Raw genomic sequence first — 27,078 nt, 5'->3', positions numbered from 1 at the left:
GTGAGAAGTGTTTTTTCTTTCCTACACGGCACAAAGGCTGTTGTGTATTTATGACGGATATACATATATTTTTTAACCTCGATAGAGCCGTAAAAAAAACCAACAGTGAATTCCAACAAAAGTTTACTTACAGTACGAATGTACTGCAAGACACTGTAAGGTACTTACGACATGCTCCTTCAGGTAATCAGCAAGCGGGTTGAGACACTCGTCGTAACCGTCTACAAGCTTCCCAGTGTCGTCTGCAAGCAGTGCTGCCATTTTTGCGTTCAGCCTTGCCATGATGGTCTCCTGAAGTTCTTGGTTGGAGATTATTGTAGCCGAGTCTTTGTGCCACAATGCTATAGAGCTGATCTCACTATTTCAAAAAGCTTGTCAGACGATTGAGAACTTCTTAACCCAACGCGTCTCACGATCCAGAACAAACGTTTACGATGAAGGTGGGAAAAGGACGAAGCCTGGGGTGGGGGGAGGGACTTGAACAAGTCCTCCCCCACGTCTCTTTCCCACCTTCATCGTAAACATTTGCTCTGCTTTCCTTAAATTTTCTGCCCCACTCTCACACACTTCCATCGCTGATACAGTGCTCACCGCATACATGGTTCAATATGGTAAATTTCCGGTGCAGCATGCCTCTACATATGCAGAAATTGACTAACACTGCTTTGGTATCTTCGATTGTAGAGGACAGATTGAAACGATCACAGCAAAGCTCTAATTGATGCATTGCTTCGGCAGTGGTGGCATTAATGGCGCACGAGACGCCGATCGCGAACACGCAGCTATCAGTTTTAGTCCTTTCGTCATGCCCTGTGCCGGCGTCTTCGTAGTCTGAAGAAAAAAGTATCTCGTATTGTATCTACAAAAGCAACAGTGTGGGGAGTTACGAAAGCGAACTGCGTTGCGACTGACAGGAAAGATATTACAGTCGATGGAGGGTTTGCGCTCCGTGGTATAGATAACGCCAATGACCCATCGGTCAGGAGGAATGGCTGCGGCGGAAAAAGACGCCTTTCATCGGAAACAGGGCAGTCTGAACCCGCGGACGACGGGCGAGCCCTATCTCGCGGAGCGAGGAGCCGCCGACTCGAAGAGGCGTGGCTGTGAGCCGGCACGACGGCCGTCCATGCCCGTCGTGCTCGCGTCACTGCGGACGGCCGACTCGAGTGGACAGAAGGCGTCGACCTTCCGCGCCGCTCGGAGCGGAGACGCGCGGACGCCCAGCGGCGGTCGGCGACGATCTTGTCCGGACTTACGCCTCGGCTCGGGGGCGACACACTGCGAAGACCCAGCTCCGAGAGAGGGAAACGCTGGCAGGAAACACAGACAGCGTCGGCCTGCCGCGGTGGAACGTATCTACGCGGCGTGGAGCCCCTCTCCATCCCGGGCTCCGAGTCCATTAGACACGGGCCGAAGCAAACACGAGCGCAGAGAAACGCGTGGTGGCATGGTGGGAGAGGAGGACGGGGAGGCCACTGTTCCTCCTCGGGAGGAGAGGGAGACGCGCCTCCCGCCGAGTGTCTGCAGGGGAAGGAGTGGGGAGAGGCTGTCCTGCAGCGTCCCTCGTGAGCCGGGAATAGAGGGGGGAAAGGGGGGGGGGGGGATGGGCGCCTGCCGGGATGAAGGAAAAGCTCCGGGATGGTGTTTGCCCGCCGAGGGAAGACGAAGCGGCTCGGATCCCGAAATGATGGCGGCGCGCCGCCGTCTTCCCCGCGAATGCTTCCAGTCAGCGGGACGTCGCGATCGCGCCCCCCGCTTCCTTGTTGACAGTGTCTTCCTCCGTGTAGCCAGCGGCCGCTTCTTGTTCTTTGTGCTGTTCTCCCGTTGTCTCGACGCGGCCGGCCCAGACCTGGACACTGCCACCCCCGTCCTTAGCTGAGCGCTGGCTCGTCTTGTGTCCACCCGCACCACCTCCCCGAGCCGGAGCAGTTTGGCTCCAGTAATTTCCTCGGCTCGGGGGTCCGCTGTCGCTAATGTCAAGGATGCGGAGCTGACCCCGGGAGGTTTACTAGGGTCCTCCGCGGGCGATCACGTGCCCTTACGTAGTGTGAGAGCAAGTTCTGCTGGCACGACGGAACCGGAGGGACCGCTGTCGGGGTTCTTTTGCTTGCCAGCTCAATTTATACGATTAATTTCGCGTGGTACCTTTGCGCTGATGCGAGCTCCCGTTCCCCTACCACGGGAAAGAGAGAAGCTGACGCAGTGCTCTGCCTAGCCTGGTCAAGCATGACACGACAAGACTATAGTGACGGAGGGTGGCGGATATACTTCTGGCTTATGTTCTGAGACTTGAGTACAACCGCTGATTTTATTTTTTATTTTCAATTTCATCCAACTATACACGAAGCGTCTACGGCCAAGTGCACAAAGTTTTCGGAACACGGGAGAAGCTTGAATACTTGCCATTCAGTCCACACAGCCAGGAAATGAAGTGTGCGGTTTGAACTTTTTAATATCAAGCGGCACCTGAAGACTGTGAAAAATTTCACCTTTTTCGTAGCCTTCACATTACGATAACTCCCGCGGTGACCTGTAGGTTACCTTAACCCAAAAAGAGACGACGTTCTAGTTATTCAATTAGTGGTACATAGGGGGTAAATATACCGAAAAACTAAAAGCGCATATCAACAGATGGATCGTTTCCTTAAAGAACGCAACGATGATAACGAAGGAATCATCAAGCTCTTCCGTCACTCAGCTAGTTATTAAATGTTTTGTGAGCATGTTGCGACGCTACAGTGCTGAGTTATAAGCGAAATGTCACATGTGTTGATATCCTGTTGCACGCGCGGTCGAATATTCGCTGCATTTTTTATGATTCCGATTTTATTTGCCTCTGAAGCTTCCTTTTTTTTATACGCGGGTTCAGCGCGATCAGCACCCATCCCAACGTTGTCTGACACCTTCACACACTGACAGCCGTGCCCTCAGTTACTGATCTCCTTCTTTTATTTTTGCTCGCGACGCAAGAACGACGACAGCAGGAAGAAACAAGACGTCGCGCGAAATAAGGTGCAGCGTGCTGGGCCAACAAGAAAGAAAGATTAAGATATAAACCCAGTCTTGTCATTCCGAGCACGTCTCTCTTAGCAGGGATCGCGGGGCGTTCGTCGTATTGGGAATTAATGCCTAAATCCATATTGATGGACCCGGGAACCGTTCGTCCGACGGCTAGCTAAACAAGAAGACGCCATAAGCCTTCTCCCGTGGAAACAAAAAGAGCAAACAAAATAGACCACGAACGCCCAAGTATAAGCGCGCACGAGGCCGAAGCAGCGAGGCTCCTTCCATCTCTTCCTTGCTTGCCGTCTGCCTCCGCTGCGATATCATTGCGTATCAGTTTGTCTTGGCTGTAGTATATGGGCAGCTGCTTTTTTTCCTACTTCCCCCTCCGCACCAGTGTTGCCGTGTTGAAGGTGTTGACGTGTGGGTGTGTCCGCCGCACTCGAGAGGTCCATAAAAGCGTATCGTGCTTCGCTTAAGCCTGATGTAGCGGAATATGAGCGCCGTTTTCCGGATTGGTTGTCGCTCACCGCCGCTAGGTGGGACACCGTGAAGCACAGGTGTTGCCGTGCTTACATCGACGGCTACTCGAAATTGCTGTGTAGGAGACGAAGAGAGAGCGGGAGAGGGAGAGAGAGAGAAAAAAATCTATCGCAGGGCGACAACCTCAGTTTTGCGTCAAAAATTCAGCAATCGTATGTACACTTTAGCCAAACTGACAAACAGTTTTCCTAGAAAGCTTTTTCTGTTTTCTTTATTTGCGTCTGCCCATTTTCGATATTTTAGCGGGGAGCAAAGAAAAAAACATCGAAGTTAATTCTCCTCGCTTGCTCAGGACTAGTGTGGAAAGAGGGGCCAAAAGTGTTGTTGCCTTTCTGGTTTCATGTGCCAGACGAGATAAGTAAACTACAAATGAAAACAAAAAGGCATATACTTTTGTTAACAAGGGCCTGCACTGAAGTCGAGTAAGGAGCTGAGGTAGAGAAACATGATCAGAGTCAGTGCAGCCACTACATGCTTGGAACGCTGGGCTTGTTGTCATTCACAACATATATAACGCTTCTGACTAATGGCTGTAACTTTGTTTCTTGAAACCTTGTAGATACGATATTAGTTTCTTCTGATCTAGAAAGTTACATATAATATGAAGCATTCTTCGTCGTAAGAAAAGTTGGTGAAGTTGCTAAATACACTTCGGAAATGCCTCAAACAGATCAAGGTTATGATAATGAACGGTGATGATAATTCTGAGAAAAGAACGGTATTTTTTAGCTTAGTACCGTTGATGATGAAGAAAAAGGACTGTCTACTATACGTTTGTAAAGTATCACAGTGGTGGCCCCATGCTCGGATCACGAGTAGCGGTAGATACGCTGCATGAACCAGCCATGGGGCCCCGGTCTATTCTGCACCAAATATAATCAGCTTGAACATAGTCAGGCTCAAAGACCCTTTCATGGCAGACCGCCAGTGCGTATGCTTAAGGGCAAAATGAGAACAGCGTGGTGTAGAGTACAAACATGAGTTAGTGATATCCTATACCTGAAATCACGACCCGGAAATGGAAACAGGCAGGACTTGTGACGCGCAGAAGAGGTAGCCTATGGTCCGTTATAGGAACAGAGTGGATTCCGAGAGAAGAAGAGATGGAAGATGTAGGGGGCAGAGAGGCGGGTGAAGAGATGACATAAAAAAAAATTATCAGCGATAAAGTGGCCGCAGCTTGCTCAGGTAGGGGGTAATTTGGGAAGAATGAAAGAGGTCTGTGTCCTGCAGAAGAGTTATGTTGGGTGAAGAGGAGAATTTTAATGATGACACCTGACGCTCTAAATTCGCTGTTAGCGCAGCTGTGAGGAGAAATAGAAATGTTACTAAAGTCGGGTAGATGAGGTGTTTAAATTTTAAATACCTCACACCAGTTTCAGTACGCGTGAAACGTGCCATCGGCGCTGTGGCCCTGAGGGCTCTTCTGTGCAAAAATGCAAAAAATATTGATGAATTCTGTATGCTTCTTAACTAAAATTCAAAAGCTGAGTGACGGAAGAAAAAATGTAATAAATTACAACATTTAAGGATCTAAGATGTCTTATGTCTGAAGCCTAATACCGTCCCTCGTGCCAGTGATATGTCTCTGGCTGACGACCCTAGCAAAATGCTTGTAACGGGCTGTCATTAAGAAGGTTAATCCTCCTTAAGCGTGTGCACGCCTGTACCACTAAATGCGTAGTGGTAAGGGAGAAGTTTTCTCTATATATACTCATTGTGGTATAGCGTATACTCTAGTCGAAATTACTTACGCAGGATTAGAGTTGGTCTCTAGGACACAGTCACGGCGCATGCGTAATCGTATGGTAAGCACCGCACGATCCCTACTGAAAAAATGTATATAGGTTTGAACGGGTCAGAAAATAGGATTATGGCACATTTGGTTTGGCTTTGTAGGATGGACGTCCCAAAGTGGCTCATTCTATGAGGAACGCCGTAGTTGAGGGCTCCGGATAATTTCAACCACCTGGGGTTCTTAACGGGCACTAACAATGCACAGCACACGGAATTTTCACATTTTTCCTTCATCGAAGTGGTACCGTAGTGGGCGGGTTCGAACCCACTACTTGCATGCACTGTGTGATGTAAATGCACGCTAATTAACCACGGGTAATGGTAGTTATACGGATCCCTCCGCTAAGGAGTCACCCAAAAGCTGAATCGCTTTGGAAGCTTCATCCTATAATGTTAAACGAAATGTGCCATAATCCTATTTGTCTCCTATTCAAACCTGTACACATTTTTCAATAGGGATGTGACTAGACTGACGCCCTTGCTGTTTACTTACCGCTTATTTAGAACAAACAGCTTCTTCTTCGTGGTCCAAAAGATACCTTGGTAATTTATGAAACAACTGCTAACAGTTGGTGCCAATCCCGTGCACAAAATAAACATATTGTATGTAACAAGCATATAACTTTGCAACTACCTTATCCCTCAGATAGAGTTTCTATGCTTTCCGCTGCACTGAGCTGGGTTGTGCAACACCTGCACGTGCAAAAGAAAATGGCTTTTGTATTCATGCTTTTCGTGCAATGTAGCGTGTATGTTTTAGAAACAAAACAAAACAAAACGACCATTTCAAAACAGGGTGCGGGGGCTCCACCCTTCCGACGGGTAATTTTGTTATAACCCCGCGCGATAACAGAAGCCACGCTTCATTTCGGAGCACAATCGACTTAATGGCTTGCTCCTGTCGGATAAACTGAAAACAGGAAAGAAAATCAGGAAGAAAATTTATTTATATTCTCTTTTCCCATTCTGTGCCGGTCGCCAGGCATTGTTATATTTGTCTCGTATTTTTATATCAGGCTTGTTGCTAATATTATCTCGCAGAGTGTGGTTCACAGGCGCGTTTTTGATGTAAAATATAATGTTTCACTAATCATCTAAGCTGTCTTATGATGGGACCACGCAGTGGAAAAATAGGATCACATACGTTGACAGATATGAGGCACTATATAAAGTCTTGCAATATTATGCATCGTTCGTAAAAGCTATCCTTTTATTAGATCTATATTGAAAAACAGAATGCTTTAGGACGAATAGAATAAAAGTGACGTTAAATTAAAAAGAAATTTAGCAAATTTAGCAAATGTGCTTTAGCAAATTCAACATCATAAGTGTGCCGAAGCGTTTGCACTTTCCGTGCCATTGCAAATTCCGACCTGCAAGTTCAAAAGATTTTTTAAAATATTTGTTTTGAAACAGAGCAAACTTTAAGGCAAATAAAATAAAAGCGACGGTAAATTTAATAAAAATCAATTTTTATTAAAAATAAAATATAAAGTGGCCAATTTTATACAGAAGGAGGTCCCATTGTCAGTGACTCTACTGGGACCTTATGAGAGTACGTGCCCACTGATAGTAAGGCAGTTACCGCGGGTTACTTTCGCCTAATTGTATCCAATCTTATCTTGTCTTGTCCTATCCTGTACTATCCTATCCTATCCTATCCTATCCTATCCTATCCTATCCTATCCTATCCTATCCTATCCTATCCTATCCTATCCTATCCTATACTATCCTATCCTATCCTATCCTATCCTATCCTATCCTATCCTATCCTATCGCATTCTGTCAATTAAGGGGCCTTTCACTAAACGCAAGCGATTGATGCGAACACTCCTTTAGCTACTAAATAAGCTCTTGCATTCTCGATCGAAAAGTTTGTGCAGGTTGTTCACACTTCAGCTGCAATGTATGAAGTTCACACACCGATCAAGAGAATCCTTTGCTGACTAGCTGCTGATCACAGGAAGTGGCTGCTGCCTCAGTTAACTACCGCCGGTAGTGTCACCGTCTTCTCCTTTTTTTTTTTATTTGCATGCACTTCATCACGCATACTTTGTATTTTTAATGAATCTCGCAACGCGTGGACTTCCGGGTTGCACTCTTGGTCGCACAACGATGGGGAACATCAAGAGGTTAGGAAAAAAACAAAGGGGGGGGGGGGGGGGGTGGAGCAAGGCTAACGCAAGACGAGTTTATTTTCCGCGAGGCGATTGCTGAATAGGCGGGCGCGCAGGTTTTCGGCCCCTGCCACACGAGAAAGCGGCTTGCGGTGCCCACGGCGTTTCCCCCCTATCCGCCCCCTCTTCCCTGTCCTTTCCGCGGCCGTCTGCCTAGCTGCACCCTTTTTTTCAGGCGTGATCGCTCCCAGCACACGCAGCTCACCTCTCCCTCTCCTCCGTCCCTTCCTCCTCTCCCTCGCCCTTTTAATGAGCGTTCTGTCGCACGCTAATTAAAGCCCCTGAATAACGGCCGACCCCGGCTGCCGTGGCGCAGGCCTGCTTCAAGCCCTCCACGCTTGCCTCCCCCCTCTTTCATTTCGCCCACTTCGATCACGGCGCATCGGCGTAGATCGAGCAAGCGCCAGTCGGGGCCGCCGGCTTTCGCCCGGGGCGCCTGGATTTCGTGTGTCTTATCAGAGAAGCGGGTCTTTAGCGAATTCAACCCTATAGGTGTGCCGAAACGCTTGCACTCTCCGTGCCATTACAAATTCCGACCTAACCTTGTGGCGCTGTCAGCATCGTCTCGAAAAGGGCATTTGTTCAAACATTCAGCGAAAAAACATTGGTCAAGGAGCTATAAAATCACTCGAGCTTACATGTTTCTTTTCAGCATCCTCAAAATTTTAACATTGCGTGTACGAGTGGAATGAACTACATATAAAAGATCTGATTTTTTTGTTTGCAATAACTGCAGATAAAAACCTTTAGCAAGAAAGCATCCCGCATCATACAGTTTTCCATTCAAAAGCTGGAGACTAAAACAACACGAGGTAGTTATTGAGAAGCTTACCTAATAACAAGGAGAAGGTGTCCAGGACGAAGCAACAAAAACAATACGGCGCCATTCTGGTTGCATTTTTTCAAAATTATTGTTTGAAGCAGTCTTTAGCATGTACTCTTAGTAATTTAGTGAGTTTTGAGGAAAATGCTCACGTTGACTATCTAAGCGCCTTCGTGACATTTCCGTTATGCAAAATCCACATGTGAAAAAACTCCAAGGTTTTATAAGCATCGCAAAGGTTGGGATAGGGTGATAACTCGTGTCATACAAGAGTAATGGTGCTGGCTAGTTGGTTGATCATGTTTGATTAAGCAGCGAAAGGAACGAGGACGTCAACAGAGCAGCTCTGTGCCTGTACTTTTGTGTCTACGTCCTCGTTCTTAGCGCTATTTCATCAAACCTCAGTCAGGCCGACTGCCGGACAGCAACTCAAGAAACGCGACGGTATGCGTTCGATCGCTGGTCTATCCTGGAGCCTCTGCATCGCCTCCGCAGATTTCACGCCCTTTTTGCAGCTGGCTCAGAGAGCATTGCTCAAACCTGATGAGTGTTTTTGAAAGGTCATTGGGACATTCACTTCTTCACTATGCTGTCACAGGGCAGTACCTTGTCAGTTACTTTCGCAGTATTTCTGCAAGCAGTATACTTGGCTGGCGGCACAACAATAACTACACGGCGGAGTTGTTAGCTGCCGGCCAACGCCGTGAACTTGTGACGATGTAAAAAGTTTGTGTAATAGGGCGTTTTTATCGCAATTGGGTGGTGTGACATATTTAACTATCAGATAATTTGATTTTTTGGCTTCATTCATAGTATAAAAAGGAAGTGGGGGGATTAGTGTGGTTATTCAATAGATATATGTTGGTATGAAGGGGCCGCGGTAGGAATGTAGCCGAACATATTAGTTCTATCCCTTCGCCCAGTGATATGCGCCTGGACGAGGCTTGATAAAATTTACAAAACGGGCGTCTCGATATCTTACGCCGCCCTTGCAGGCTGTGTACTTACACTGTCTTTCCGGTTCTAAGTTAGTACCACTTCAGTTGGTATAGATAACCAAAAAAGACAAACCGAACAGCGTAGATTCTGGGTGATTTAATGATAGTAATGATACAGCTTTAATAGGCGTATTCTAGTTCGGGGCTTGAAAGTGTTGCATACGCGAGCAGTTTTACGGAAAATGTGTGTCTGGAAATAAGGGGGAGGGGAGTTAGGCTGCGTCGATGTTATATTAGCCTAGGGTGTGCTTGACATTATTACTGACGCATGTTATATCAGACAATGTGTTCTGGCGCGTGATGGCGCAAGATGCTCAAGGGTTAGAAACTGCAGCTCAACAACTGACTAGAGTTACGACTAGAGTTATGTTAACAAGGGAATGTTTGTGAAAGGAGGTAGAAGAAATAGTGGATGGTCTTCTGAAGTTTACATTTCATCACGTTATCGAGTGGTAGCGAAAAAGACAGAGTTCTATTGATGAGAAGAACGTGTGCGAAATTAATGACGAATATAGAGCACTAGAGAAGAACTAAAAGGGTTGTTTGACTCGAAATTTCGAAGTGAAAACTGTGTCCTCGTTAGGATACGGCGATTTCTCTTGGACTCTCGCCTGCATTCACAGAGTGCTGCCTTTTCTTTTCATTTTTTTCTCCTTCCAAGCACTTAAGTTCGCAAACGCGCTTTTAGCAGAGTCACATGCGCTTTTTCTATGCTTTCGCAGCTACTCAGTTCATGACGGTGCTGCCTAGGGAGTCAGTTTACTTTGCCGACATATGTCATCAGGTCAATTTGACACGCCTTTTTATTCGTTTTTGGCAATTTCAGGCGGTCATGTGAAGAGATTTCACACATGGCGGGACTTAATTTGGCTGAAACGCGGAATGTTCTGTTTTCTTCTGAGGTGCGAGTTGTAAGCTCAAGCTTATCTAGTGAGAATAATGCAAGGTTGCAGACCTCTTCTCGTTTACTTGCTTCCGAAGTTTTTCAGAGATATCACATGATTAACAGAAAAAACTGGCGCCAAATCGGACAACGGACAGCAAGAAAGACTGAACAGGCGCCTGTTCATTCTTTATTGGTGTTTGTTGTCTGATTTGGCGCCAGTTTTTTCTGTTGATATACACCAACTAGCCCCTAAACACGTTCTCAATGACATGCTTAGCGCAATTTTTTTCTTGTGTTCTGTACTGAACAAATGAAAAGAAAGAAATATGCTTGAATCCAGTAAATGTAGTCTTATTTCTTAACTCAGTATATAGTTGCGAAATATAGCGTTGTAGCCGAAGTTCACGGGATCGGAAACCGGTGGCGATGGCCTGATTTTGACGAAAGGAAACGTAAAAGACGTCAGTGAACTGTGCGATGTGAGTGCAAGTTGAAGAACCCCATGTCTTCGAAAATGATGCGGAGCCTACCGCTCCAGCGTCTCCCGCAGCTCATGTGAAGCTTAGGAGCATCAAACGCTGCATACCATAAAAACAGCTTTGCAGCTTTAAACCATATTACGTGCCAAGACAAGTCGTGGCGCTGCTTACAGACAGAAGCTGTGAGGGCATATTAGACACTGTTCACAGGTACAGAACACCGAATCATTAGCATATTGTTTTCTAACATTCCAGTCCGGCTTCACTTCTTATGTGATTTATATGTTAGATTACATTTTGACAGGTACAAAACTTGTTTCTACATAAAGCGTTTTGCTTGCGTACTGAAAGCAGATGCAAATTTTAAATATTTTTGAATCTTGTCCAAACTGCACACGCAGGCCCATCAAAGCAACAATGATGTCGCTGAAATGGTAACTTGCTTCTTTAATTTATCAACTGTATTTTGTATTCAATGGCTCGACAATTTACCGAGATACAAGCGTTGAAATGAACGATGGCACGTGGCGCCACCAAGCGGTTGTGCACAATCAACCAGCCGTATCAATTGGATTACCTTAGCGGATAATCTACTTTACCGTTGCTTGCGTAAGATGAGCAATACCTTAGAAAACCATGAGGTAAAGCAACAAACGGCTATCGCCTTATTTCGGGAAACTTGAGACAGCAAGAATAGCGACAGTAAAGGTGTGCTGCGTGGCAGGTGCGCTGCCGGCGCTCTTAGTCGAGGCGTAAAAATAATTCGAAAGACTATAAAAAAGAAATAAGCGTTTCAGGACAACAAAGTGGCGACTGCGGACTGTTCACCTCTTTCGCCTTTGCCTTCCTTTCGTTTATTTCCGGTACGCTGGAGTGCGGCAGAAAGAAAAAGAAAAAGCGCAAAAGTGGGAGGAGAAACCATCAAGCCACCGCAGCCACTTTTTTCTTCTTTACTTTCTTTCCTTTCTACCTGACGGGAGTCAACAGGTGTGCACGCCAGGTGCGGTCGAGAATCGGGGCCGAGGAGAAAGTAAAAACGAAGAAAAAGAAAGGCAAAAGAAGGAGTGAAGAAAGAGGTTCGCGTGAGCGGAAGAAGAAACAAGAGCGGAAACCGATGGACCTTGCGGAGTGAAGACTCTCGAAAAACACTTTGGAGAATCTCCGGCGCCGAGGTGTTCTTAGCATAGCAATCTTCGGCGACACGGCGTTTGCGGTTCCGTTCCAATTTCCCTCCCTCTCTTCGCTCTTTTCTTTCTCACGGCCGCTTATAGCGTGCTCTAAAGAATAGACTGCCGATTCGCTGACGTGCATATGCGACCTCCCGTGCACTTGCAATGCGGAGGACCATGTTTACGACGAAGCGGACAGCTTCAGTCTTTCGTCGTGCCATGATAAGAAAAAAAAAGAAAGAATTCATTTTCAATGCAGGAGAAGAACAATGTTAATATGAGTACAATCTATATGTTAAGTTTTCGAGTATTTTAGCTTGTAATATACACATTAACAAACATTTGTAGCCTACCCGCCGTCGAGGGTAGGGGTAAGTATTAAATGCATTACAGGAAAGGGGTAGCGCATTCTTGGACGGCTCATAGATGGCGTTAGCCGCTAGCAAGTACTGGCCAGGGTCAGGCAGCACGCACAGTTTCTCTGGCTGCTTTCTTGCCTTGAGGGGCCTTCCACCGTCAGCCGCTTCTTTCGCCGCTTTTCGCACTTTGCTTGCCGCCGCTGTCTGCCGGTTATTCTTCTTTTTTGTTTTTGTGACATGAAGCGTGCTCAGAGTCCCTCAGTGCTTTCGCTCATTCATGCTTCATAGCGGTTGACCGCTCTTCGTCGTCCTTAGCCACGCGTTTGTCCGCCTTGGCCGCCCTCTCACTTTCGTGTGCGGCTATAGAAAGCTGCCGTCGCCGGCACAGTCAAGCCTTTCTATCTCTTGACTCAACCGGCCCACTCACTCATTGCTGCGATCGGCCTTACATTCATTCTGTTGCTTTGTTACCTGGACGTGTATTGTTTTGAACTGCATTTCATGCCACTTACTGAAGGTTTTTGTAAATATCTCGCGTTCATGGAACATTGTTTTACTTTAATTAATACTGTGTTTAACAAAAAAAAAGGTGGTGGTGGCTGAGTGGTCCAAGGCATTGGAAAATGAAGCTGCGCGGTGGTGCAGGTTCGAATCCCGGGTGGGGCTGTGACTGGGTAAATTTGTTTGCTCTGACAGAAAAGTTCCGAAGTTTTCCGATATGTTCTGCCTCAAGTTCGTCGCGATTTGCCTGAATTTTCCGATAATGAGAGCCAAAAACATTCCAAGCTTAAGAACAGAATATATCAAAACAAATTCACTGTGGTAAAGCAGCGCAAAGTACATAATAATTTTTTTATCTGTAGTACGAGCAACCAGTTCTTCCCGACAAGCTTAAGAATTGAAAGTTGATTCGACGTATATGCAGTGAATGCTTGCGAACTACCAAACTACAGATGGCCACGGCACATACAGCGTGTATATGGATGGCATGTTGTGTCTGTGCATAAACGCGAATCCAGTGGCTGCTTAAGTACTGGATTTGATGAGAAATAAAAATATTTATCTGAGGGCGGGGAGCGACCTAGCAAAGAAGACGTGATACATAGCCATGGATTATTAGTCATACGGGCTTCAACTAAATTGAAAAAATGCGATCTGATGCGCCTGAATTTCTAGCTACACATGTGTGAAATCGAGGGGGTTGTTCACAAAAAAATATTCCGACGAACAATGCAGGCGCTATCATTCTAGTGTATAATTGTAAAAAAAAATGTAATTCCTTAAGACAGCGAACGTCATGTGTTTGTGTTTTTTATCTTCCACGTACAAAAACACATAAAGTTGGCCTCCTCGATTTCAGGCGCCAGTCATGTCCGCGCTTCTCTGTCCCCAAAGCAAAGACAACCTCTCTTAGTCCAAATTTTCCTGTGAGAAAAGCACGTAGAAGGAATCGCCTATAGTGTGTCTTTATAAGCGTACTCTGTACACTAAGCCACACACCACATAGCGTACGCTACGTACAGGGTTGCCCGGGTAAAATAAGAGTTACGTTTATTATTGAAGTTGGCTTGGAACCAGATGACAAAGATGAAGCAAAGCAGAACACAAATGGCCTTTTTAGCATAAATAGTCTTCTGTATGACAGCTGCCGCGCGAAGAAACACTGGCAGACCAGAAAGAAGGCTGGGCAACTATGGCGCGAAGCACTTCACGTTTCGTCGTTAGGTCGCTCTTAGAGTTGTGAAGCGAAGGCGGGGGTTATGAGAAGGGGAAGGCTCGTGCATTCCTGCAGTAGATTCACGAGCATTCGCAGACATGTGTGAAATTTCTTCCTTTGTTTTATGTGACTTGAGGATCTGCTGTATGCAGAGTGGCAGTATGTGATCGTTTAAAAATTTACGACGCGTAAAGCACACTGCAACGCTTTTCGCTTACATGCACGCACGCTGCTTGGTAAGGAAGAAATTCTTTAGCTGTCAGTGAGAGTAACACAAACTGATCCAGGTTTCAGTTCCTTGTGTTATCGCTTTTCAACTATTTGGACCTGCACTGATGATTCATAAAAAAAAAAACGAAAGAGGAGGGGGTTAATGGCAGTGCCAGTCCAGACAACCTGTCATTTCATGAAGGATACATTTTTTTCGAGGCGAAACCAGCATGCGACGCTGACTTTAAAGTGATGGGAAAAACAGGCTAAGGAAAACAGTAGAGGAAAGCTACCAGAGGAAAAGCAGTATCTTGCCGCGAAAAGTGAAGGAGTTGTTGGCACAACCAGGCGCAGAGACACTGTGTCTCTCTGTCGTTGAAGTGCTCGGTGTGCTTGAGACAAAAGAAGACGAAGGACGGGAGGGAGGAGGAAATACAGGAAGTTAAGGAAGGAAGCACAGGAAGCGGAGCGGTGAGCGGGATGGGGAAGAGGAGAGTGAAGCAGGCATGCGCGCGCGCGGTTTGGCGAAGCGGCAGCGGTGGCGCTCCGGTCGCGTGCGAGCGCCGCCGGTCTCAGTTCGGGGCACCGCCCCCCTCTCCCTAAGCGGGATAAAAAGGGACCCGACAGTCCCGATACCAGTAGCGGAGCGCAACGGCTGCCCCCAAGCGGAGCGCGGAGACGTCGCGCGCGCGCTGCCAGACAGGCCCGTCAACATGTGAGAGCCGCGGCCGCCCGGTGTTCCTCTTTCGCGCCCCCGTCGTGTGTGCGTGTGTGCGAGCGCGCGCTCTCCCGTCTCGTTCAACGCCACAGGAGACAAGCGCCAGGGCAGAGACGTGTCCGACGCCTCTGAGCGGGATAGAAGAGACCTTCCTCTGTCTCCCGTTTCTTTTATTTTCCTTCTTTACACCTCCCCGTGCGTGAGCGCGTCCGGCCTTCTCGTATTTGCTTTCTAACCCTGCTCGCTTCTCTCGTGAGCCGAGCACTGCTGCGGTATCGACGTCTTCTTCTCGGACGGCGACAACTCTATTTTCTCCCGCCTCCCGGCTGAAGCCGTCCGGACAAGACTGTCCTGCACCGAAGAGAAGAAGTACAGCAGCAACACGTCTTTTCAGCAATTCTTGCTGAATCACTCCGGTGACGGACGCTGTCTGTCTGTCGTGCGAGACCTGGAGGACGGCGGTGCACTCGTTACTGTGTCCCGAAGGACCGGCGCAGATAGGACGAACGTGCCGTGCTGCTGAGCGTGGAAGAAAAGAAAGAAAAAAGGAAAGGACTCAATCCAAGATGTCTGGAATGAGACTCGAGGCGACGCTCACTGTCTTGCTTGTGCTGCTGGTCCCTTCCGGTATGTGTGACGAGCTTATTTCGCGTTTGATTTTTATTACTTTGCCGCATTTAATTTGATCTACCCGAGCCTACAGAGTCCTGATTTTTTTTCTAAGCATCAAATAGTACCGCCGGCAATGCATATCGAAATCAGAAATGTAGTAATCTGTATAATGTAACCTCGAGGGTTATGTACAATGAGAGCGTGTAAAACTACAGTTAACTTTTGAATCAGAAACTGTGAAAAAAGGCAGACTTCTTTTGCGTGGATTGGTCTCGTTTTAAAACGTATTCGAGGTTGTTGAACTTTCGCGCTTACCTAGGCGCCAGCTTTCAAACGCAAGTGCGACGCTTGCTACATGTCGCATACAAGAAAACACAGTTAGCGTAGATGTAAATGGGAATTTGATATTAATTTAAGGACACATAAAAAAACAGGCTATATTCTGACGAACTGAATTATTTCTCGGCTAGGTGGTGTATAACAAAGACAATGACTTACTTGAAAGTTAGACGTCTATGGACAGAAATAACAGTAATGTATGAAGGTTCTCTTTTTCGCGGCATTTTATAGCAGCGGGGGCATCACCTTGTAAGCGAGCGAAGCACTTTAACACAGCCAAAACTAAAAGAACTGCGAACGGCGCAGAGGAGATGACCACGCAGGAAAGACGCCCCATATTGTTTACAGTCAGCTTTAACTTTGTAAAGAAATCATACGAAAACGCAGAGCCTTCGCTAATTGCAATTAGAGCAGAAGAATATTTTATAAGTGTGCGCCTGTGCGTCAGATTTAAGTACTCACCGAAGTGAAAATTTAACTCTCACACAATATTCGGAATGTTAGATTCCGAACTGCCTCCCAATGAAACCCAGTTATGAACGTGTACACAACCTACAACTCTGGGTATGCGTCGCGAAGCAGTTCCCATCTTTCAGTAACCACCGCTCCCCCCATCAAAATATATATATCCATCTGCACACTTATGAAGCGTCAAAATAATGTAGTAAAAAGCATGAAATACTACAAAATTAGTAGGGAAAGCTTTAGGTACCGCTTCATTTGTTTTCATTTACAGTATGAAAAAAAAAAACCCGGCTCTCTTTTATGACTCCAGCTGTTTCCGCTAATGTTATTCATATTCACAGGCATTTGTGGCAATATCAACTAGAAGGTTTTATTCGTCCCTGCAGGAAAGAATTAGGAATAATTTCTTTTTTTTCTTGAACAAAATGGCAAACTGATTATTTGCGAGTCCAGGATTATGAACCTTTTATAATATATGCCTTTTTTTGCCCACAGAAGCATAAAAAAAATAAGACATCAAAAAGGCGGAAAGATTCTGTGATGAACATAAGTCAGCTCTGTATGTCGTCACTAGACAACTTTTTCTTTCTTATTTTTCTAAATCATACCGACCATACGAACCAGCCTCATAGCCTATTCATAATTATTTTGAGTGACCATAGCGTGAAAAAAGGTGACACAAGCCGGAAGTGACCTCACAAGCCACACCCGACACGCTTAGACCAGGGACGCAGGCTGCAATCCTTCCTTCTTCCAAGCGAACGGGGCAGCACTGCAAGCTGACACGTCGGCTGCCAAGTTCATATCGAAAGTCTGCGAACATACGCGGAGAACCGCTTTGGCGTGCGGATGCCCCAACTAGTTGTCACTTTGGGAGGAGTCTTGGACGTGCGGCATAATTAACGGCTTTCCGCCACTGCCGCCTTAGCGAGACAGGCCCCGGCGGACTTGCTCGATTCTATCGAGTTATCATTACGGCCTCAAGCTGTCGACGTGAAATTAGTGCTGCTCGGTTGTTCTCCCCAGTTCATCGGGGACGGGAAAAAGGCGATGAAAAACGCGAGCCGGAAGAGGATGCTGATTTTGCGCACTTTTTGTTGATTCTGTGTGGCTCTAGCAAACGGTGTGGGATGGACGTGGTACCTGGATAGCTTATTATAAGGGCGGCTTTCATAGTACTAGAAAGAAAATTTCTGCCCTTAGCGAGGTTCTGGCAGCAGGAAATCATAACTGGAACAGTAGCTGAAAGACCAAGGACTGGGATGTTGACTGACACATACTTTCGCGCTCATACTAATTTTATGTCCTTCTTAATTAACCTTTTTTAATTCTCACGCATTGCTATGGATAGTCAACTGCCAAGTGCAATTCGTGAAAACGTACTACTAAAAATGGCGGCTACGAGAGTTCACATATTCTTAAAAAGCACAAAATGCGTTAAACTGCAGAATGCAGTGTAAAGGCGATGGTGTGATTAAACTGAATGATAAGCATTACGGTTTCAGAAAAAGGCATGACGTCATCTAGCCAAACATTTTTAAAACTCAGGTTATAGACGGGCTTCAGTGTCTTAACGTTAAGAGACTGACAAATTAATCAAAATTTGTACACCTTTTTTCGTGTTGAAAGCCCACCAGTACACCGCGCATGCTTCTTCGTTACAATACTCCTAATGCAGAAATAGCTAACAATACCGTCTTTAAGTTCGTGTTACGGAGCGTTCATTGATGGGACTGCATTTCCTGCACCACGGTATGTCTGAAAACGGTGTTATATTTTTTTTTTGTTTCGTGTGTGTGCTCTCTTCAGCCTAATCGACAAGACCAAGGTTCATATTGGGGCCCATGAATTAAGCTACATTATTAAATGCGTTTGAACACTAGATTTTAATTAAGAAAGCAACAAATTTGGCTGTAAGTATTCGCCTGTATTCTGCGGCAGTTTAAACTTCGCACAATTTTTCGGAATTCCTGTTTGCAATCTGCGCTCCTTGGGTGCTTCATGAATTGGAACCTTTCTAACTTAGGAGTTTGAGTAGAAGCGGAAGAATTTGCTTCATGGCTTTCTGGCAGCAAATACCATGTTGCTAACGACAAAATCTACAATTTTCCTCTCCTTACTAGGCCGTTAAAGTTACGTCCAAGGATTCTCATTCGTCTTTGAATGGCCTTATTTTGACACAATTGTGATTTTTGTTCAAAAAATATATGCCAGTTAGCCTCATTGAAATGTCCTGTAGCTGCTTTTTTCTTGTTCACCATTGCAGAAAAAAATCAAGTATTAAAAAACAAAGCAACTGCAGGCGGCAGTGGCGGAAAAAAACATGACGAAGCACGATATGTAATTGAGAAAGCGGCGTATACTACTAGCAAAAGGCAAACATCGGATCCAGATATGCTAGTTCCCGAAAGTGCCCGTTCAGAATGCCTAATGCGCGTTGAGAACAGGGCCTCGCATTACTCTATCTGCTCTGGTTTACTGGAACGTGAACTTTGATCATGAAGTACGCTGTAGTACACAATGAAAGCTTTTCCCAGTCCTAATGGAGCCCGTCTCAAAATAAAGCAGTCTTATTCTAACAAATATGTCATTTATGTGTAGCACATATTACGAGCTAGACGCAGGAAGAACCTGCATATAAGTGCTGCTCAGATACACCGTGAAAAATTGCCCGAATGCACACTGAACCGAGAGCATTTCATGCGCACGAATTCAAAACCCAGGCGAGGCATCAGTGAGCATTTGCGTCCGGGTAGTTTGACTAGAACGTTAGATCCAAGACATAGATTCTCCATTCAGAGCGCGGTAATGTACATACGGGTGCACTGAACGCCCACCCCAACTACTGCCGAAGGTATTCCGAATACAATGACTAAACTCTCGTAGTGTGGGGAAACAGCATTTCGCGGTCCTTTTTTTTCCGCACAAGCAGAGTGACGAACAGCAGAATAAATCTTGGGCATCGTAAGGTGAATGGGCGGAAATGATATGCTGCGCACATTTCTGAAATGGGTTATGGGTGAAAAAATTACAAACTTATAAAGAAAATTTGCTGGCGGTTTTAGCATTGCTAAGCACAAAATATTTCGCGAAAGCACGGTTTTTTGCAGGTGGGAACCACCACCATGTACCTGAAAGCGCGATTGAGGTGTCCACTGACCCAGGTTAGGTAGGTACGTAGGCCTCAAACAATGCTGGCACATACTCACTGCAGGGGAGTGCCCAAGACACAGGCGGTTAATTGCTGAATACAGGAAAGTTTTGACGGGAAAAGGAGTACGTGGTAATAGCATGTAGGCTGATAGATTAGAAGAGGCAAGGACAGGGGTCCTGTTAACTTGGAGATCAAAGAAGGGACAATGGCTAAATGTACAAAATACTATACAATGCCTGTAATGTTTCAATGTCGTACTGACTGAGAGCGGGAAAAAGAAATTAGAATGCACCCAGGGAACCCAGGGAGCCAGTTTACGCGTCTCCAACTTTTTCATCGTCAATGCCAATTCACCTAACACACGCAGGCGGCCTATGCTCCAGTGTCGCGTTTCTTGAGCATTATTGTCAAAGCCAAAGCATGTAGCGCACGTCTCTCTCTCACTACCACCATATAGCTCAAGGCACGAAAATAAGTTTCATGGCATTATTAGTGCACGAAGAAGGCGATGTGCAATGCACAGCGCGAGGGCATTGCAGTTTAACACGAGACGTGCTCGGCTGACTGTGTATGATAGGTTGCGGCAAGCGACCTGGCTAAGTCGGACTTGCAGCCTGAGAGGGTGGGTGTGCTTCCATGCAAAAAATGCTTAACTTCGGGGATAGCGTAGTGCTCTAGGGCAGCGACCTGCTACGCTAGTTGATCGGTTCGCATCGCCGCATGTCCGACCTCCAGTCGTGAAGATTTATTTGATTTATCTTTATTACTTTCACTTGGCGCAAACCTACTCACCCCGCAAGAATACAAACTTCTCAAGATCTTCTATAGCCTGACCCATTAGAATAGTGTTTTCGCGCTATATTGAACCCTGGTACTTTTTCTTAGCTGCGTAGAGAAATAGACAACGTCACTGCATACACAAAACACGTTTATTCGAAGTTAATGAAGTGCGATAAGCCTCGTTTTAAAAGCACAACTTCCATAAAATAAACTCAGGTTCGCGTCTCTGATTAACCTGATAATATAATATTCGCGCTTACATAAACGTCATTTCCCGCTTTGCGATGTTTTTAAAAAGAAAGCTCTCAAGAGACTGAAGTTTTTTGTTTTAGTGAGTGCCGAGAAACTCCACTAAATTAATATCAGACATTATGTAATGGAGCCGTTGAAGTTCATTGTCAAATATATAACAATAAGCATCTCAAAATAAGGTAGGTTGATTAATGGCAAGGTCGGTTTCTTCATGACTTGGTGGCAGAAATTAAGTTTACTCTGGGTACCAAGAATAGTCTGCTGAATCAGGGTAGCATGACCGTTTTTATTTTTTCAAGTTTCCGGTTCTGTTTCAGCTTGCGACATCTAATGCAAGAATATACGAAGATTTAGAACAAATGACTCGACGAGGGTTTTTCCGCAATGAGGACCCAGAATAGGCGCCTTTAAATGTAATCATTGTATTAGGTTGATAAGCATGGCTTATTCAGTGTTTTTTATGTACATCAATGTGGAAATTTTGATTGCGAAGTTGATTACAACATGTTAGAAAATTAATCAGCTATCTACAAATATTTTTGAGCCAGGTCGAGGTCAGAAGTAGTGCTTTGTAAGTACAGTAACATTTTGCACGAAACAACTTTATTCGATTAAATGGAACATCTTATATATGTGGCAGTTGATTGTTGTTTGTGACCTGCACTGAGAATTTTGCCGAGAAGCACAATTTCATTTTAAAGCGCCAGAAAAAGTCTGTTTGGCATCCATTAGCGCTGCACGGCTTTCTACTTGTTTCTTCCCAACAACACCAATTTTCGGCATTGAATTTCCTGTTTACGAATTGGACAGTCATGTGTGCCTATTTCGTTATTTTTTTGTGCGATAGAATGATAATTATACTGCGTAGAAAACAAAAAAAAAAGGTTTCACATTTAACCTTCAGGCAATGCGAATTTCAGTGACGTCTGGGATCGGACCATCCCGGTATGTTTGGGGTATTTAGTAACTCTGACTAGGGGTGAAGGATGTCTACATGTGGCGTTTATGCTGCTATATATTTTCGCATTAGCGCCAAGGGTATATGCTCTAGTGGATGCCTTGAGCTGAGTGTGTTGGAGTAGCCGGTGTAGTAGGCAGCCATGAGATGTAATGAAGGAAAGGGGGGGGGGGATGGGTCGAAAAGGAGAGTACGGCCGCTTATTCATGCATATATGACGCGGGCGTCCGACGTGACGGACGCATTCTGGGCGACGGTTTGGAGGAGAGAGAGAGAGTGAAGGCACTCGTGACGTCGTTAGTAACGTAACTTTATCCGGTCGAATCGGGCTGGTGCGTTGCGTTGACGTCACTACGCTTACATCAATCTACATGGTGCTTTGCACCTGTCGTGTTAAGCCGACGATGCCACAGAAACGGGAAACGTCCTCTTATCAGCTTTCGCTGTAAAACACTCCAAAGATCGTGAATGATACTTGCAAGTTCATGAGGGGAAGGGCGGGATTGTAGTGCAGCGATAGCTACATTACTTCGAGCTTCAGCGTGGCACCCCTTCAGCTCCGTGGCGGCGCCGTGGCTAGTCACGTGGTTGGTCACGTGGTGCGGAGCAGCTGCCGGCGGCGCGGTGCGCCGGCGAAACCGAGTGTGTGTGGGGGAAGGGGGGGGGGGGGGGAGGGTGAATCTACGCCCATGGACGAAGATGAAGGCGGTACGTCCAGCGAAACGGAGCGGCGAAAGACTGACTTTGCAATTTGACTGAGCGAGTTCCACTCGGCCAAATGTAGTTATCACGCCAGTCCAGGTTTAACTAGAGCTAAACCACAGCCATTTTTATTGATCAGTGAAGGCTGTACACGACATTTCCTCATTTTGATGAAGTAAATGTACAAACAGCCGTATATCTCCCAGAGGCTGCGTTTTGCATTCAAGAAAATTGAATCGAATTTGATGTTTTTGCTGCAGTATCTAGTTTTAATAGTAATTTCTTTATTTTCATAATTTCGTAGAGCATTCGAGTTGGAGGGGGAACTTTATTTCCGGATTTGACAGCTGCATTAAAAATTGTGGCCAAGTGCGTGTTCAGGTGCTACAGACAAGTACTTTGTACTTACGGGTCTATCCTTACGACGCAGAGTTTGCGTACCACTTATCCATCTCTCTGGTAAACTGCAATTTTTACATTTCTTGAACGTTTCAACTAACTTACGGCTATATCCTATTGCATCGTAAAATTTCGTGAAGCACTTGCCAAGGAAATAAGAAATAGTTAATATATTTGTGATATATCAGCTCGATCTACCAAAGAACTGCCAGGTAATTCGCCAAGAAGGGTGACTAGCTGCACCGTCATTTGTTGCCTGTCACAGTACCGAACGATTTTGCCTATTTGGGAGTCGACGCTGTTGCTCAGTGATTATGGCGCTCGGCTATTGACCCGAAAGACGCGGGTTAGATCCCGTGGTGACGGTCAAATTTCAATGGAGGCGAAGTTCTAGACGCCCGTGTCCTGTGCGATGTCAGTGCACGTCAAAAGCACCCCCAGGTGGTCGAAATTTCCGGAGCCCTTAAATACGGCGTCCCTCATAGCCTGAGTCGCTTCGGAACGTTAAAACGCTCATAAGTCATCAGCTTTTGACTATTTCATAACGCCGTTCATGCTGAAACCGTTTATCGCAACCTCATCCGGGCACTTCTTCCTTACCAAAGAGGGCATATGTGTCTGAGATGCGTATTATCAATGGCGCAAACCATCCCTCCAAGGTCGGTGCAAAACCATGTAACAATAAAACTTTCTGAATTATTATCCCACGCACTTGAGATAATCCCAACTACTTTACATCCTTCGAGTGCATAACTGAAAATTTTGACTTGTTTTATTCCGCTGAGCGCGATCTTAGTGACCAAAATATGCACCAACAGCTATTTTTTATTGCTCTGTATTTGAAAACCGCAGTATTTGTTTTATGCTCAGACAGTTAGTTTTAGTTATTAATTTCAAAGCATTAAATGACTCTTCAACAACGAAGTCCGATGTCCAGAGAAAGTGGCGTCCCAAAACCCACGTGGACAAGCTACGAAAAATAAAGCTTCATCCGAATATACGGGGAACCGAACCCACGTATTTAAAATTGCAAGGCGAGCACGCAATCCATAAGCCACAAAAACCGCATTGTTTATTGGCGAACAAGGGTGAGCCTAGCATATGCGTTGCTTTACTATTGTATGCTAATTAGTAGGTGTGTCATTAGAAAGGAAGTACAAATATAAAAATTATAAAAATAAAGAAAGGCAATAAAAAACCAATGCTTTCGTATTGAAAGCACGTCAGTAGTCTTAATACCCTAGTAGTTTTTCGTATACAAAATTTCCCACACCGCTGTTGAGCACGCTGCTTTGAAGGATGCTGAAAGAAATTAAATAAACATAGTTAGGTATAAAGCTGGACACTAGCAAGCGTTAAAATTTCGAATACTACAGGAACATTCTCGCACAGTATCTAAAGATTTTTGAAAATGAGAACAATCAACAGGAGAATTCGAACCCAGAGACAGCGACTCCTTCCTTTTTTTTTTTCCCATGCTTTCAGCTGCTTCCTCCAGCTGATGGACCCTGTATAAACAACCAAGCGTTTAAGAAGAAGAGGTTTATGTCTATAATATTTCTGTCCATCTTTTTCATCTTCTTTCTTCAGCTGGTCGCGAACGCTCACTCGATGCTGGGTTCGCAAACACGCCATTACTTCAAGAAGAGCAGTATCCGGAAAATGAATCAGTAAATAAATAAATAAAAGCGATGACGCGAGAAGGAGCGTGGACACAGCGAAGATGATCTTCCTGAATAAATTACGCCTATTCATTGTTCTCGACCGTAGCAGAGACGCCGCTCACTTTTCCTCAAGCATCATGCGCCTGACGAAATCCTGGCAGCCGACAATCTCTGCTCGCATTATTTGGCGCTGTTCTTCTTTCCCCATTTTCCCTATCCTCCATTCTCGCCCTAGCTTGTCTCGGGTGCCTTACGGACGTGTAGACTGCAAGATGCCCGATCTCCGGCTTTCGCAATAAGGAAACAGGGCGCTCCTCTTTCTGCGACGCCGAGCTCACGGGACGAGAAAATATGCGCTGGAGGCAGTTGGTTATAAAGCCGAGCTTCGAATAAGGGTGTTGAAGAGGCGGGAAGCGAAGGGAAAAAAAGCGTTTAAATTGCAAATGTTATGTTAATGCCGAAAGCGCCATCTTTCCTTTGTCAGCAAGGGAGCACTTCTTTCTTCTCTCTTTTCTCCATGTTGCTGTCAGGCTCCATAGCTTTCTGTCCACGCTTTCTACATGTGCGCTTTATTAATGCACATTTTACTTTCCTGGCCCTGTAATAGCGCTCGGTCGCAGCTGGTTTTCTGTGTCTACGTGTTTTCTCACGCGGGAAGTATGGAGGGAGGACAGAGTTCGTGCACGTCCGTGGTCAAGGTGGAGGGGGAGGTGACAGAGAGCGATACTGTTGAGCTGGCTAAGAGAGGGTGGACCAAGAGGAGAGGAGGAGGAGGTTGCGAAAACTGGTCGCTGCTGGAAGCAGAAAACGCGATGGCAGAAACACGACTTGACGATGGTGGGCGTTTTTCTTCTCCCCGTCCTGACCTCTTCGGAAGTTCAGAGCTCGCACAACGCCGGGCTACACAGCGCCGACGAAGCGAGGCACCAAAATACTTCTGGCGAGTCAAGGCCTAGAAAAGCGAGAGAAAAGTGGCAGCCGCCATAAGTTACAGAAAATATAACAAAACAAAAAGCAGAGAGGAGAAATAGAAGAAGAAGAGAAAAAGGGAAGAGACTCGGAAGGAACTGAGCAAAAAAAAAGAAAATGAAAAAAAAAACGAGAAAGGTAGTTGGAGAGAAACATTTCGGGCGAAGATGTCGGGGTGAGGGCGGGGAAGGCGGGCGTTTCTAATTTGCATGCGGCGTTATGTATGCGCCTGGAAATATCATCTCTGGCGATAGCTGTCCCAGCATTCCTTTTCACGCTGCCTCGAGCCAAAGGGAGGCCTAATATATTTTGATAGACCTCCGCCGCCTTCAGGAGCCGCATGGAAAAGCGTTTTGTGTTACCAAACCCGCGCTCTGATGCGCGCACGCCTCTGGCAGCGGCGGCATTGCGAACGCGACGGTTACAGCCAGCGCCGAAAGCAATGGCTGTGGTCGGAAAATTTTCCCACCCTCCCTACCTCTCCGGCCGAACGCTTTTTTACGCGGCAAAGGCTGGCGCGTCGTCCGCCCCCCTGTCCCAAGGCGCGCACTGTCTGTCAAAGAAAGCGCACTCGACTCGTCGCCGTCTGAAGCGCGGGATCGTGCTGGCTGCAGCTGCTGCTGTTGATGCTCCTGCGACTGCCTTGGCGTGTGCAGTGTGCACCAGCAACGCGGTGGCAGAGACTACTCATTCTGCAGGACTCAATTTGCGGCTGCTGCGTCGTCGGCGACGGACAAAAAGAAAAGCGCATTTAAAAAAATTTGCTCCGGTGCCAGCGTTTTTCGATTTTCGGCACTTATTGGCATAATAGACGCCCGCAAGAAATGACAGAAGCGAACGTGTTCTCGGGTGACGCTATACCAGCGCCGCGGAGGTTGACTCTACTCCACGACCAGAGCTGATTAAGCCGTTTCATTGCTGAAGCCTGGCCTAGATAAAAAATAATTAAAGATTGCAGTAACTGAGTTTCCATGACTGGGTATATCCGTGACTCGCGGCGGAGCGACAATACCATTTGTTTGGCGAGTTGGTTTTAGTTGTGAGTCAGCGCTCTGTGTTGTGTCCTCTCATCTCTGTCCCGTCTGTCACGCTGTTATGGATCATCGGCGGAGCGAACAGCTCAGCTTCGCTGGCCACTGCTCGAGAGCACTACGCTGCCGCCGCAGCCGATCACGCCTCGTGTTAAACTGCAACACGCTTTCTTGTTGTTGTTGTTGTGCTTTCGCGCTTTGCATTGCACATCATCGTTTTCATCAGCTTCCATCTCCGGCGCGAACAGCTCAGGCCGGCTTAACCTCCATTAGAACTTAACCCGAGTCTCATATCGTCACCAGACGCGCCGACGGCCTAGCAAAGCAAATCCATGAGTCAATCGGGCTAAACACATGCGTCCGCACGTCTATTTGGTTTGAATACGTTGAAGTCCTTCCAATGTTTTTTAACAAGAGAGATGAAGAGTGTGAAAAAGGAATGAAAAAGCGAGATAACTTAATTGAAAGAGGAATTGCGATTGGAAAACCTGATTTGGAGAAAAGAAAGAAGGGATAAAAAAGCGGATAGAACTGAATTAAAACGCATTCTTTATAGAGTGCCTTATATCGTACACTTTTGATATTGGCGTGTGTGCGGCTCCATTTTAGTTCCGGTGGCCTGAGCTTGTGCTGCTTTTGTCGACGTCGACTGCCTTGAAGAGCCGTTCCACGATCGTAGTATGTAAATTACGCAAGCCTCACTCAGAACATGTGTCATGTGCCATGGGAAGTCAAGCGAATAAGGAAGAGTGTAAGCGACGAAAGCTACAGGCGCGTCACACTGACCATATGCCCGGTAATTACATGGCAATACTTAAATCTGGGTGCACCCTTCCTCAGAATTAAAGAGCACTAAGGGTTTGCTTTTAACCCT

At 46.1% G+C, this 27,078-nt stretch overlaps 1 protein-coding gene across 2 annotated transcripts in view; it reads left to right on the top strand.

The window, feature by feature from the left end:
* Positions 1 to 14,792: 14,792 nt before the first annotated feature.
* LOC144125924 (lachesin-like) overlaps positions 14,793 to 27,078 on the top strand; it is a 134,423-nt gene continuing 122,137 nt past the window's right edge. Inside the window, exon 1 of one of the 2 annotated variants that reach the window (XM_077659740.1) lies at positions 14,793 to 15,506. In XM_077659740.1, the coding sequence (XP_077515866.1) occupies positions 15,446 to 15,506 (61 nt within the window). In that variant the 5' untranslated portion in view covers positions 14,793 to 15,445. The remainder of the gene's footprint in view (positions 15,507 to 27,078) is intronic. The other variant, XR_013313438.1, reaches the window with a different exon arrangement.

This window comes from Amblyomma americanum, chromosome 3 (genome assembly GCF_052857255.1).
Source record: "Amblyomma americanum isolate KBUSLIRL-KWMA chromosome 3, ASM5285725v1, whole genome shotgun sequence".
NCBI lineage: Eukaryota > Metazoa > Arthropoda > Arachnida > Ixodida > Ixodidae > Amblyomma > Amblyomma americanum.
This window is presented reverse-complemented; position numbering and strand designations above follow the sequence as displayed.